The sequence below is a fragment of the Perognathus longimembris genome, chromosome 11 (genome assembly GCF_023159225.1).
Source record: "Perognathus longimembris pacificus isolate PPM17 chromosome 11, ASM2315922v1, whole genome shotgun sequence".
Lineage (NCBI taxonomy): Eukaryota > Metazoa > Chordata > Mammalia > Rodentia > Heteromyidae > Perognathus > Perognathus longimembris.
The window spans coordinates 13617836-13633201 of record NC_063171.1 but is presented as its reverse complement, the minus strand read 5'-3'; the positions used below and the strand labels follow the sequence as shown (position 1 = coordinate 13633201).

At 32.5% G+C, this 15366-nt stretch overlaps 1 protein-coding gene across 2 annotated transcripts in view; it reads right to left on the bottom strand.

The window, feature by feature from the left end:
• The window catches only part of Brinp3 (BMP/retinoic acid inducible neural specific 3), a 435670-nt gene that overhangs the window by 179183 nt on the left and 241121 nt on the right, over positions 1-15366 (bottom strand). For both annotated transcript variants that reach the window (XM_048357694.1, XM_048357695.1), the window contains one exon: positions 12767-12957. In XM_048357694.1, the coding sequence (XP_048213651.1) occupies positions 12767-12957 (191 nt within the window). The remainder of the gene's footprint in view (positions 1-12766; positions 12958-15366) is intronic.

Genomic DNA, 15366 nt, shown 5'->3' with positions numbered 1-15366 from the left:
ACATATATGTCCCAGAAAATTGTTGCAATATAAATAATCCTAGTAATAAATAGAAATTAACACCTGAATCTTGTTTAAAAAGAAAGGATTTTAAAAGGCCTGCCAATACTATGAGCATCCTCGATTGACTGTAGCAGCGTATAGAAATGTGAATCCTCATACGGATTACCACTAGAAATTATTACTGTGCGTATGCCAGAAGAGACAGCATGGTATTACTACAAATATCCAGCATTCTCTAAGAAAGAAACAAATAACCATAGGAAGCACTAGAGAAACAGTTAATAATACTAAAACTTGAAAGATATATTATCTAAAATAATGTAAGCATGCAGCAATAATTTACTTTGCCTGCAAACAAACAAGAAATTATTACTCATGTGCCAGAAAACAAAAGGCTATCTAAATCACTCGAGTAAGCAACTGGATCATGTCAGAAAACAAAAGGCTACCTAAATCTCAAGCCACTGGATCTTGGTTTCCACCTCAAACGAGCCAATAAAATACATTCACATATTTCTGTGCCGACCCTACTAGAATAATTGTACTCAGTGTAACCTTAGCTCCTAGAAGATTAGTTTTAATGTTTAAAATGAAAGGAATCCAGGTGTGGTGATTTTTTAATAAGGAAGAGAGGACTTTCCTTACCCACTTTATTTGGAGAATATGTGACAATTAGAAGTAGATAATGCTACTGATAATAAATAAATAATTAGTTGTGTTAATAATCCTATATATGTGGAGAATTTCTTTGAAACAACACAGATTAGGCTAGCTATTTCTCCTGCATGAACCATGACTTCTGCATCTCTGGGTTAAAAGGTTTGACATGGAATGGTTGCTGAAGGCACTTGGGGCTCTGACATCTGGCATTTCTTCTATTCTCAACGATCAATTCTTACTTTCAGAAAAATGGTATTGACTAAAAGTTTGAAAGAAAGTTTGTGGAAAGAAAAATCACAGAATTATACGATAATATTTATAAAATGTAAAACAGAAGATGAAAACAATTAGATACTGTAAATACAGAGAAAAAACAATTTAAAATAATGTGAATACTCGAATTTAAAGAAAAATGAAAAAAAAGGTTTTAATTGATTTGCTTGACAGATGGAAACCTAAAAGAAGAACAAAATAGTTAACCCCAAGTGGTTAATAAAAACAAATCTACAAAGAAGCAAAAACAAGAAGAGGCTTAGAGAAATATGGGAAACCATCATATATGTAGTCATGTATAAGAGTAGTAGATGGCTCAGAGAGCAATGATGGGAAAAATGATGATACAATGAAATCACTTCTCAAATTTATTTGTAATCAATATCCAAAAACCTCAATCAGCAATATGGAAGTTAAACACAAAGAGAACTAGGGAGACATATTACAGTAAATATGAAAATCCATATCATATACTGTGACCTATATTCCCAGATAATTTGGAAGTCGAAATTGTGAAGAATGCAGTATAAGTCAAGCCTGGCTAACATGGTAGTAAGACTCCATCTCAATCAGAAGCCAGGCATGACTTCAGTATAGCAGAAGGCTATAGGGTGGAGGACAGAGGTTCTGGGCTGGCAAAGGCAAAAATACAAGTTCTTACCTCAAGACTGAATAAATTACATGTTCCATTGTAGCTTGAGTGATAATGAATCTACCTACCAATCATGAGGCCCTGAGTAAAATCCCAGTAATATGTTACTCCAGAAAGAGTAAATAATGAAGACAAATCTGCAGTTGTACATTCCTTTATTAAGAAGAAAATGTTGGATTAACAATAATTGCAATTCACCACATTAACAGAGATAAGATGAAGAATCACATTGTCATCTCAGTTGATGCCCAAAATGCCTCTGACAAAATACAACACCCATACATATTAAAAGCCCTGAAGAGAATAGGAATAGAAGGAATTTTCTTTAAAACATAAAAAGCCATATAAAACAGACAAACTGCTAATATCGTACTAAATGGGGAGAAACTAAAAGCATTTCCCCTAAAATCAGGAACAAGACAAGGATACCCACTCTCCCTGCTTCTATTCAACATTGTGCTGGAATCCCTAGCCATAGAAATAAGGCAAGAAGAGGGCATTAAAGGGATCCACATTGGAAAAGAAGAAATGAAATTATCCCTATTCGCAGATAACATGATTTTATACTTGAAGGATCCAAAAAAACTCAGCCCCCAAACCATTTTGGCAAAGTAGCAGGATACAAAATCAATCCACAAAAATCAGCAGCTTTTCTGTATCCCAGCAATATACAAACAGAAAAGGAAATTATGGAAACAATACCATTTGCAATATCTAAAAAAGAAAATACATAGAGATTAACCCAACTAAAGATGTGTATGACCTATTTAATGAGAACTGTAAAAATCTAAAAAGAGAAATCAAAGAGGACACAAGGAGATGGAAAGACCTCCCATGCTCACAGGTAGGCAGAATCAATATAGTGAAAATGGCCATATTGCCCAAAATGTTATACAAGTTCAATGAAATCCCCTTCCAAGTCCCAGCTACATTCTTCATTGAAATAGAGAAAACAACCCATAAATTCACATGGAACAACAAAAGACCTAGAGTAGCCAAAGCAATTCTCGGCAAAAGAAGCAGCACAGGAGGTATCACAATACCAGACTTCAAGCTCTATTATAGAGCCGTCATAAAAAAACATCCTGGTACTGGCATAAAAACAGGCCTGAAAATCAATGGAATAGGATAGAAGACCTGGATATAAATCCACATACTTACAGTCAGCTGATATTTGACAAAGAGCTAAAAACATAAAATGGAAAAAACAACAACAACAAAAAACATAGCCTCAATTACTGCTGATGGGAAAACTTGGCTGCCTCACGAAGAAAACGCAAAGTGGACCCTAGCCTATTTCCATGCACCAAGATCAACTCCAAATGGATTAAAGAACTTACCATCAGACCTGAAACCCTGAAACTACTGAGGGACAGAGTAGGCAAGACACTAGAACTTATAGGCATAGGCAGGAACTTCCTGAACAGAGTTCCAGGGGCTCAACAGGTAGGGGAGAGAGTTGACAAATGGGACTACTACAAAATAAAAGTTTCTGCACATTTAAGTACATAGCCACTGAACTAGAAAGACAGCCAACCATATGGGAAAAGATCTTCACCAGCACAGCAACAGACAAAGGCCTAATATCTGTTTTCTACAAAGAACTCCAGAAACTAACCCTCACCAAACCCAGTAAACCAATTATAAAATGGGCAAAGGAGCTAAAGAGATATTGCACAGGAGAAGAAGTAAAAATGGCAAAGAAACATATGAGGAAATGTTCAACATCCCTGGCAGTAAAGGTAATGCAAATAAAAACTACTCTGAGATACCACCTCACTCCAGTTAGAATGGCCTATATTCTGAACTCAGGTAACAGCAAATGCTGGAGGGGATGTGGAGAACGATGAACCCTTCCCCACTGTTGGTGGGAGTGTAAACTAGTACAACCACACTGGAGAACAGTATGGAGGTTCCTCAAGAAACTTAGCATAGACATACCCTGTGACCCAGCCATAATACTCCTAGGCATCTATCCTGAACAACAGGATCCAGTATACCATAAAGACACCTGCACATCCATGTTTATTGCTGCACAATTCATAATAGCCAAAATATGGAAACAACCCAGATGTCCCACTACAGATGAATGGAACCCAAAAATGTAGTACATGTACACAATGGAATACTACATAGCAATTAGAAATGATGAAATAATGGCATTGCAGGGAAATGGTCAGATCTTGAACAAATAATGTTGAGCAAGACAAGCCGAGAGCACAGAGAACAAAGGCACATGGTCTCTCTTATATGTGGTTGTTGGGGAGGAAGGGGAAGAAAAGTAGAGATCATGTCCGTAAAACAACAGAAAAACTTTTCAAATGGTATTTCCACATGCTTTGGTCAGCGACTTTACATTATGTCTCTAAAACCAAACAATTACTGAATGAGCATAAAAAGATCTAGGATATACCTTCAGAGGTTCACAAGAGCTCAACAGCTACATACATATGATTATCTAAGATGAGGCTAAGCAAAATGATCAACAAGAGATGGAAACAGGAGGATTTTATCGTTGTCATTAGGCTTTACGTACTAGGTGAATTTCCTGTGGCATACCCCATGTGGTTACTGTATATGATTTTGGTACACTGGATATTGTAAATATGGTAGTCTGAACTAGGGAAGGGAAAGAAAAATGAGGGAGGGTGTAACAAATATAAGAAATGTACTCACTACCTTATTATGTAACTCTACCCCTCTGTACATCATCTTGTCAATAAAATTTAATTAAAAAGAAAATATTGGATTAAAATGGAAATAAATAAACTTAAGGTGAACAAAAGAAGAAAAACTAAAGGTATGGTTGAGAAATTGATAAAACTGATAACTGTAAGAGCGGATGCACAGAATAACAATGAAAATCAAAGTTCTTTGGAAATATACTTAAAAAAGAAAGATTCACATAAACATAAGAGACTTTGTACAGGTATGTTAACTGTAAAATACAAATTAAATTATGAGAAATTCAAAATAACAAAATGTTCTGAAAAAAATTCAATAGAACAACCTTTGTGAAAAGTATTCTTTCCTAAGTTACAATATTCAGTCATTGAGGTATTGATATAATTAAAATCATTATACCCAGATTGTATTCTTTTTTTACAGGCAAGAAGAATAGAATTGATAAGTCTGAAATACAACTCATAAAGCTATGAGCCACTTATTTCTAAAAGCAAAACAATTCAACAGCAAAGCAAAAATCTTTGAGATAGATATTCTGGGACAATTTCATAGTCACATACTAAAGAACGAAGGAGTGACTTTTCTTCAAACACCATTCATATATCAGCTGAAAATAGAGTCTTCAATGTAAGAACTAAAAGTTGTAATTTTTAACAAAAAATGAAACTTAGTGAATAGGCATTTTACATAATGAGTTATAGGGCATATGAATTTCCCTTCAATGAAATTGTTTCATAATGAGTATATAAAGTTTATATTTTTAAAATTACAACTTATCTAACAAGCTACTATGTGTTTGTATATGTTATCTCTAACAGACAAAATTAAAAAAGGAGCTCCTCTTTCTGGATTTGCCTATATTTTTATTGTCACACACTTCCTTCCCTGAAACAAAGATATAGGATTGAAGAAGTGGCTCAGGGCAAGCCAGCTACACAAGTCCAAAATGTGTGATTTTCAATCCTTGTTTGAACCAAATAATTATAATAATAAAACTAACAAAGTATCCAAACTATCTGTGTGAAAATTTCACATTTTGTCTATATCCTGTCAGTGTTTGAGAGAATACACGTATGTGTACTATTTTTTAATTCAATATTCTTGAGTAATTTGACTTTTATAGATCCTGTATACTTGATTATTTTTGAGGAAACTAAATTGGAAATCTGGGAAAATGTGAGTTAAGATTTCATAACTCTAGAAATAATCACACTATTATCATTCCAAATGGAGGTGTTGTTGCTCATATGGCAACACCCACATCCACAGATAGGATACAGGAAGAACACTAGAACAGGAATGGAACTTTAATGTGTGTATTATTTGGTGGTTGATAGAGTTGCCTTTGAGTTTTGCTTATGACTCTCCGTGATCAGTGTCAAAAAGACAAATGGACAGTCTTACAGGTTTCATAAAACCATTGCTATTGCTACTTTGATATATTTTTCTCATTTAAAATAATAAAATACATATTTTTTCTATAGAAACTAAGTTTTGATTACATGTTAGAAGACACAGAGTTCAATATCTTATGGATAGAAATTAGTAGTTGTGATAACTTTTGTTCCTTGTTATATTTTAAAGAGCTAACTCTAAGTTCTAGTAATGACTTGTGGCACAATGGTGTTACATTTGCCTTTAATAAAAAAATAAAGATTAAATAAAAAGCAAAGATCTGCACAAATGTACTGATCTAAACCCAATACCTGAATTGAAGAAAAAACTAAACAAACAAAACAAAAACAAAAATAAAAAACAGAACAAAACAAAACCAGCCCTATGTTCTTGTTTAAGACAAAGTGATCGACATTTAAGTTCATATTCAGTCCCCATTTGATTTCTACAAGGAAGAATGTTCACATTATAAAATACTGTTATCATCACATTACAAGAAGAAGGCAGTATCAAAATACATAGATATTGTGACTTAAACTATTGAACCTTTCAGCATGCTCAGCCTATGGACTTGTCTTTAACCTTTTTGAAGGGAAATTGTTCTTTGCTCAATCTTTGTTCAATGTTTCTTTGAGGGTAATTCTCCTGTGACCATCCTGCTGCTGATCCATCCTTCTTAGCTGAAATTCCTGAAATACCCAATGCCCTCCATGAGAACCAAAGGGGAAACCTGCAAATGGTATTTGAAAAAATGGATTATTAATGCTCACTCATTTCAAATGTTGGATTCAACAGGCAAGGTTTAATCTTGTTTATTTCACAAGGCTATGCTCATAGAAGCACATGGTGCCTTGAGGGATGTGCTGGGTATAGAAACTTATTTAGAGAGAACTGGTGTGCCGGTTTTCTACTTAGTATCTTGAAATAGGGTTTACTTACACTTTCATTATAGTTACTCTTATTCTCTATTGTGTTTTGTCTCTATAGAAATTTGAACACTGAAGCTTGTGCTTGCTACAGTATGTGATGTATAACAATAATATACATAATATATCTATAACATATATAATATGCATTATATATATTATAATTGATTTGATGTCTCTTAAAATTTGGGGAGGTCTTCACTCTGACAGGGATTTACATTAAAAATGTGGAGTCGAAAATAAAAGTCTCAAGAGTTTATCATCTCCTAATGGTACTTAAAACCTACATGAGAATCATTAATCCAGCACTATAGAGTCTTTTGAATATATGTATATATATGTGTGTGTGTATAGGTGTGTATATATGTCACATATTATTAAGCACACACATATATAGGCATGTGTACATATACATTTACATAATATATAATATATATTAAAAGCCAATATAAACAAAATCTCAGATACTAAATGCAAAAAATTGTATTTATAATTAGGATGCAAAATAAGACTTACCACTCTCAATAATAAAAGGTAATAATAAATGAAAATTCAAAATATTTTATGGTCTTAAAAAAAGAAAAACTACTGGAGAAGAGAAAAAGGAATAAATGGGTAGAATCCAGAAGAACATTTTGCTGTGAGGAAATGGTTGAAGGGTTGAAGGCTGTCTTCAACACAAAAGAGAAGCAGAGGTTATATCTGGCATTAATACAATGAAGGAAAAATTGAAATGAAGTTTAACTGCTATTTTGGAGCTTATATGTTAAATCAACATATTGGAGGGCCCCTTCAGGAACAAAATCTCACAGTGTTAGTCATAATTTTACTCAATGGATACTTACTGTTTGAGAAACAACAGTTTCCAAAGATGAAGATTAGAGATCTGTAAAGTATGTAGCCTTTCCACAATATAAGGACTATGAAAACACAAAGTTGAGGTAAGGTAAATTAAGCCAGAGGAACCCTCATAAAGCACTTTCATCTTTCCCTAGTTCAAGACACACATGAAGAACAAAAGAAAGAGAAAGATAAGACATAGATGTTTGGGTCTTTTATCAAATTCAAGGCAGTGAAGTTTCACATGCTAGGGGCAATGCCCAAAGGTAGAAGTGACTTTCTAATATGTACAAAAGGAGAGCAAAGATGAACAAAACGATGGTTCCCAGCCACTGGAGAGATCTGTAACCAGGTCATAAGATGAGGGAAGATTTCCCTAGTTCAGAAAGCTAGTAATTATGCTGTACAGCACGTGGCAACTTAGGGAAATTCTTTCTTGCTCTGATCTTAGTCTTTGCTTAAATAAAGCCTGAACTGTAATTTCAAAGTATTTTAACCATCCATAACAAAAATAAAGTTAAATTCAAATGAATACATGAGTCTATATAAATTCAAGGTTAAACCAATTTGGCTATGTCAGAAGCCTAAGAGAAAGAATGTGATTATTTTCATAGGAAATATTATTACCTCTAGTATTTTTGTATTTAGAGTTTTGAGAATTTTTAAAACATTTTTTTTGCAGGATTGGAAAACAATACAGGAATGTGAAAAGGCAAAACTAATATGGACTCTATTGGCAAATCATAAAATGTTAGAAGACAATTGGATTTTGGTTATATTGGACTGGGCAAAAAAGGAAATGATTAAAACATTTAATGTTAAGTGACAATAAGTTAATTACCAAAGAATGAGAAGAAAGAAATGAGGGAAATCCTTTTTACATTCTAAGGAAACACGTTCATGAGTTTTACTCATGTTCTATAAACACAAGCTTATCAATCTTATTTAAATTCTGTAAAATTGTATTTGTTTTGCTTACTACTTGTGTTCCATTTTGACACTTTTTTCTTTTGAGTCTTCACTGTTTCATCTTGTTTCTTTACTTATTCTTTTATGACCTCTTTTCCTAATGAAATATTACTTGCTGCAATTTTCCTCTCAAATTCCATTTAGACTTTTGATACATTCTGACTTTTCCATAGTTTCTCATGATTATTTTTATTTCCTCTTTCAACCACAGAATTTTATACAGATTACTTGTTTATTTATATATTTAATAATCTTATATATCACTGGGCTGGTACAAATAAATACTTCAAATCGATTGAATAAAGTTTTGCTTCTGACTCTTAAAATTTGCTGATTTTCTCAATGAGTAATGAAATAACTTTGAACACTAATTCAGTATGTAAATCATTTTCAAAATACATATAACTACAAAGGGATGTGATAAACTGAATTTCCCCAAAATAAAATATATTTTTATTTATGACTATTGTCCGTTGCTTAATATTAACATTTTAATATGTCCTTTCAAAAAAGACTCAAAATGTATTTGTGCAATTTATTCATTAGATGTAGATTTGGATTAAATCTTCCAAAGAGTAGCTAGTTTTAATATTTTTGACATGAAACTAAATTAGAAATAATACAGAGAAATAATGCATTATTAAATGTTATTAATCACACCAAGAAAGCCATTTAAAATGTTCCACAGAAGTTTGAGCTTCTGTTTCAAAATTTACAGATGTGTTAATGAATTACAGTTCACATTTACTTTTGTAATTATTAGAGATAAAACAACAAATTACCCAATTCTATTTTCTAGAAACTAGCTCAGAGTGAGCAATAATGGCTCAGCTCATTTGTGTTCTGGAAGAATTAAAAAAATACATGTTATCATGGTTGTGCCAATTTAATTATTTTTATTGTTTGATAATAATCATATTGACATTACTTTAGCAATGCTCAAATTTAAATATTTAGCAATGATTTAAAATCAAGAACTCATGTGAAACATCATTCAACCAATGTTTGAGAAATTAAATGCACTTACAACACTACAGCACTTACAACACTGGCAGTATGACTAAATCAAATAAATTTTATTTTCTATCTTTAAAGACTGAATCTTTAAAATACAAAGGCTATGGATGGAATCTTTAGGGATTTCATAAAGAAATAAAGTATTTGGTTTCAAATACACTTGTAAGAGCACTTGGCATTGAATTATTCATTTCACTAGAAAGTATTTTAACAGTTGGAAGCCCTAGGATCTGCCCTGAAACAGGTATTCCACACCCACTCAGTCCCTCAGAACCTGTTCTCTTACATCTGAACACTTGTAAGCTTACATAAATATAAGGAGACAGCTTTTATTTATGTAAAGGCACATTAAGAGATCCTTACTTTTAAATGCAGATAAATAACACTGTAGTCAAAAAGAGCAGACCCATGAGTGTGATGGTATTCTTCTCTGTACAGATAAAGCACAATTGGGCATCAGAAGTCTGGGCCTCTTCTTTTTGCCCACATCTCACTAGCACAGCTTTTCCCGCCATTGTTCCCAATTACCCCAAGAGAAGCTTAATTTGGACTGGAAAATCACCACCCACACAAAGTTACAGCCTAATCAAAAGGAATTCCACCAGAGTCCTGAATTAAAACCAGACAGGTTGACAACCTCTCCTCTTCTTCCTACTACTGACAAGCTCATTGGTGCCACCCAAGGAACTCTGTTCCATATTCACAGCCACGTCATCACCAGCTGGTACAATGCCTTATTTTATTTTTCCTAAATTACAGAACTCTTCCATTACCATATTTATCTTCTCCATATCTAAAGTTTCTCTTTTCTTTCAGTCTATTTCCACTCTATATATTATACAATCTTATATGCACTCTATTCTCCTCTGATGTAACCTGGTCCTATTTTCTATGCCTAATTAGCATGCTGTGGTATTAGCCCTGTTGGCAAGAAATGATATCTAAATTCCAAATACTCATTTCTCTTTTCCATTGCTGCTCCTAGATCACTCATTTCTTTTTAATCTCACCTTTCTTTGGGGTCTCTTTTCTATCACAAAGTTCAGAAACCTTTGGTGTTTTCAACTCATTAGAAATCTATATACACACACATTTATATCTGTATACTTATGTGCATGAGTGTGTATATTTATATATGTTAGCATTCCTATTAGAACATTTGATTTTTTATACAGTTTTCAGTTTTCTTATGAGAGAAAAGTGGGTGCAAATACTCATTAACTTTATTCAGCAATAGTGTATAACTATGTCTTATTTAGTATGGGTATAAAACATGCAGTGTACAATTCTATTTGGTGCTGGACAAAAAAATCAATAACAACATAATAAACACAGTTACTGCAATTCTTTCTTCATTACAAAATACAGCTTGTTACTGCTTATTTCATTAAAATTGACTTCCCACAATCAATTCTTCAGTATAAAAGTTAAACATCTCCAACAATATCCTGTCTTACAGCATTTTTAAATTAGCAATGACACCTGTATGTACTGGCTGCATTGTTATGTAGAGCAAATAATAATACATATATGTATGTAATTCATATGTATACAAACACATATATGACACCTTAGTATAACCTGTCTCTCTGTCAGAAGCAGTTAAGTATGTTGTGAGATTCACAGCTATGGAAGTCTCTTCATAATTTCTATTAGTTAACATTGAAAACATATTTTAGCATTTGGCAGTATCCTTAGTGTAATCCTTGAGCTTAAACCAAATAGAATTCTATATACTCTTTAATTTCCGCCAGTTTAACTTGGAAATAAAATACACTAGGGTAATTTCTCCATTATGCTAAAAATATTGAAATAATAACTTTAAATAAGACAAGAAATATGCACATCACTTTCAGTGTAAAAAAGCAATGCAGTGCTATGTTTACAATGCTCCTTTTTGCATTAACTATAAAATATTAGATTTGAGGCCTAAAATAAATTTTTATACATACCTTTTATATTGTTACCTTATTCGTGGGTGCTGTTTGTTTAGGTTTTGCTTGTCTAGTTTCATAATGTCCATAAATGTTAAAAAAAAACATATTAAATTTCCAGAGAAATATACCTAGAAAATGCTATTTCCATCTGAAAACCACTTCCTAGTCTCTATTCATCTTTCTCCATTATTCTCTTGTTCTGTCTTCTATTAGTATCTCTCTTTTATTTTTTGTGCTTTCTTTCAATGTTACAAATACTTTATTTTGTGTTTTTTTGGAAGGCCAAAGTCAAGTTTAATGTTAATATACCATATGATTTTAGCAAAGATAAGAAAAGAAGTTAATGTTTTGTTGTTTGTTGACTTATTTATTTATGTTATACATGTACTAACACTTGAACTCAGTGGCTAGGTGCTTTCCCTGAGCTCTTTAGCTCAAGGCTATCTATCACTCTACCATTTGTGCCACAGCTCCATAACATCTGGCTCTATCATACAGAATTGGAGTTAAGAGTGTTAACAGACTTTCCTGCCAGGACTGGTATGCACCATGATCCTCAGATCTCTGCCTCCTGAGTAGCTAGGATTACAGGTATGAGACACCAGCACCTGGAAGAGGATCATGTTTTAAGGCCATCCAGTGCAAATATATTAACAAGGCCCCATCTGAAAAAGCAATATGAGTGGTTTGGGGTTCATGTATTACTCAACTACATGTAAAGCACAAGTAAGACATCATATTATGAAACAAGATTTTATCTGTAAAACAAAAACAAACAAACAAAAACAAAATAAAGCTAAAGCCTAAAAAAGGCTGAGGGAAATGCTCAGGAGGTAAAGAGTTCCTGGCTAGAAATGTGAAGCACTGGATTCAAACCAGAGTATTGATGAAAAAGAAGAGGAGGAGGAGGAGTGTAAACTAGAAATAAATGACAAAGAGGAAGAAAAGTCAGAAGAGGGTACAATTTGCACATATCTTAAGACATTGAGGAAGATATATTTTTCAAACCAGAACTGTGCAGTGATAGTTTGTCCACATTTAGCCTAATAAAACCTTTTTCTTACATCCATTGAATATATTTTGATAGGTTAAGATTTACCAAAAGAAACCAATGCTAAGATGGCAAAGATATATCCATGAAGGAACCTGTGTTACCCTACAATCAACTTGTAACTTGAGTCTACTTCAAACATTTAGCCACAAAAAAACACAACTCAATTATTAAGTGTAAAGTCTTTATCAAACTACATACAGTCTGACCTTAAATGTTTTGTAAATCCCAACTAAATGGAAATGCAAGATATGCTATTATAGATCTTTCAGTCACTGTGTCAAGCCAATACAAGGAAACACACTTTAGGAACAAGAGAGAAAGGAAGGAGACAGTGTCAGGATGAACCCGTTCCTACCTTGATGGCAGTGGATGCAATCTGTATGTGGTGAAGCCTCCGCAGGGTGCTGTCCCTGTCGATGAAATAGGAGGCTGCAAGTTGGTGGAGAGTCTCCAGAGTAACGGAGGAGCTGTTGGTGCTGGAATCAGGCCCTTCAGATCGCTTGCTCAGCTTCCGCTTGTCCACAAAAATTGTGAGTGACTCCTCTCCTACAGAGATGATATTATAAATTACCCCGTTTTACATCTGAAACTTTTTCAAGGATGTGCAGGTGGTGATGCTTAGAATATGATGAAATAAACCTAAGTAGTGGCGCATACTAATGGTAAGGGATAGTATATTTTCTTACAAAGATTTATATTTTTTAACTTGAAAAAGAAACGTTTCATTCACTGTATTATAATAAAACTGAAGCACGGTATGAGAAAAAATTAAATTCCAGATGGAAAAATGTGTGTGTGTGGAGAGAGAGAGAGAGAGAGAGAGAGAGAGAGACAGTTAAATGGGGACAAAATTACTAAATTTCAAGAAAAATATTATGACATTATCTAACAGATTCAGCTAAGGAAACATAGGAGAAATATTAATAACACTAATAATTGCTATGTAGATCATAAAAGTGAGACAAAGTGATAAATCTAGACCAAAGAGCTATGAAAAAAATAAAGGAAATAAAGAATTAAAAACTCACATTAAAGACCTTTTAGAAGGTTATAAATTGCAAATTCATTTCAAAGTAGCACTTTATAGGAGAATTGATTCAAAAATGCATACAAAATACTGTCAAATTCAGAGAAAGAAAAATAAGGAAAAAGAAGAGTAAGCATATAATAAAACAGAAATTTAAAACATAAAATAATTACCTTGCAAAACATTTTGTAAATAACTTTAGGCTTGACAGAGTATACACACATGTGCATGCATACACACATAATGCACTGAACAATACAGAACAGCATAGCTTGGCACATACAACACAATGAGAGGAAATTTTGACTGGAATTCTGGCAATTTTTATGGTTTAAACCATCCTGAACTCCTGAAAATGTCTCCAGAATATATGAAAGAAAGAAAAATTCCAATTTAATATTTATTAACTGAATGTAAAATTAGCATACATATTTTAATATTGCAAAAGTACACAATATGAAAATTTGTAGCAAGAAGAACCTAATAGTAAGTAGTAAATTCGTTACACATGCCTCATAATGGCAACAGAATAACTGTAGTAATTCAAGTGTTTTTCAATATTAGAAAGCCAATAATAAATCCAAAATATAGTATATCTACCATTAGATCTTCATCACCATAAATACATGAAAGGAATAAAATAGGTAATTATAACTATTCCCAAGAAATTAGGAGACAATAGATTGGGAGCCAGTACAGGATTCCTTACAGGTATAAAATAAATGATCCTCAGGTATAGCCATGCTTCTACTTCTCAGTCAGGAGACATTATAATTATAATATGAATTGGACACACTATAGTTTATATTCTTATTCTATATGATAATAAATATACCAAAAGGAAAACATAAAATATAATGTGAATTAGAGTAATAGTGTTAGAAGAAAAAGGTGCTTAATATACTCTTCTTCTTACCACTATATAAATGTGAACACTGAAGATAATCAATCAATATACTATTGCACTCAGTAGCAGAACTCAGGTAGGACACAGGAACGAAAATATTAATAATTAAGTATATTACAGATAACTAAGTATAAAACATAAGAATGTTAACTAATTACAAACAAACACAATCTATTTAAAAGTATAATTTTAACAAATAGGAGAAATGTCATAAAAGCAAATGTTTTAAAAGCAAACCTGAAAATTCACCAAAATAGACTTAAGGAGATTGCATGTGTCCACATACTGTCAGTATTGGATGTCCAATTACTTTGTGTAGACGTATAATGATAATGTAAACTGATTAAAAGAATTAAAGGTTGTTTATTATTTCCTTTATCTAGTTGTGTAAATTATAAATGTTAAATGGGGAGAAATAGCTTCATCTTTGAAAAGATCAGCACATTCCTAAGAATAAAGAAGAATAAAATCATCTCACTACTTCTGAATACATATTGTAAGTCGATACAATTAAGGCTCTGTAGAATTAATACATGAAAAAATAGTCACATGAAAGATAAAGACACCATAAAATAACAAAAATGAATTATAAAATTAGGCTGGAATATTAACCCACTGGACAAAGTTAAGATTTTCACAGACATTGATACCTGAATAATCATTAGAAAAATAGTGTTATTTATATAGAATTAAAGCTGAATAGCTTAGAAACATGAATATTTATACATTAGGAAATATATTTTCAACTTATGTAACAGTCAGGGTTTATTTTTTAGCTTTCTAAGAGTTAATTCTCCCTAAATTCAAGGAAAAGAAATATAGGATTCAAACAGATAAACAGAAAGTGATACTAAAAAGTGCTCAAGTAACAAAAGATTTTAAAACATAGTCCTTATAGGTTTGTAGACTAAGCTTTAGTTTGAGAATTAAAAATTCACAATGTATTAAAATATTACTATGCTACAACAGTTTCCCCAAATTTCAAATTATATGACTCTGAGGAAAGCAATTGAAAAACTAA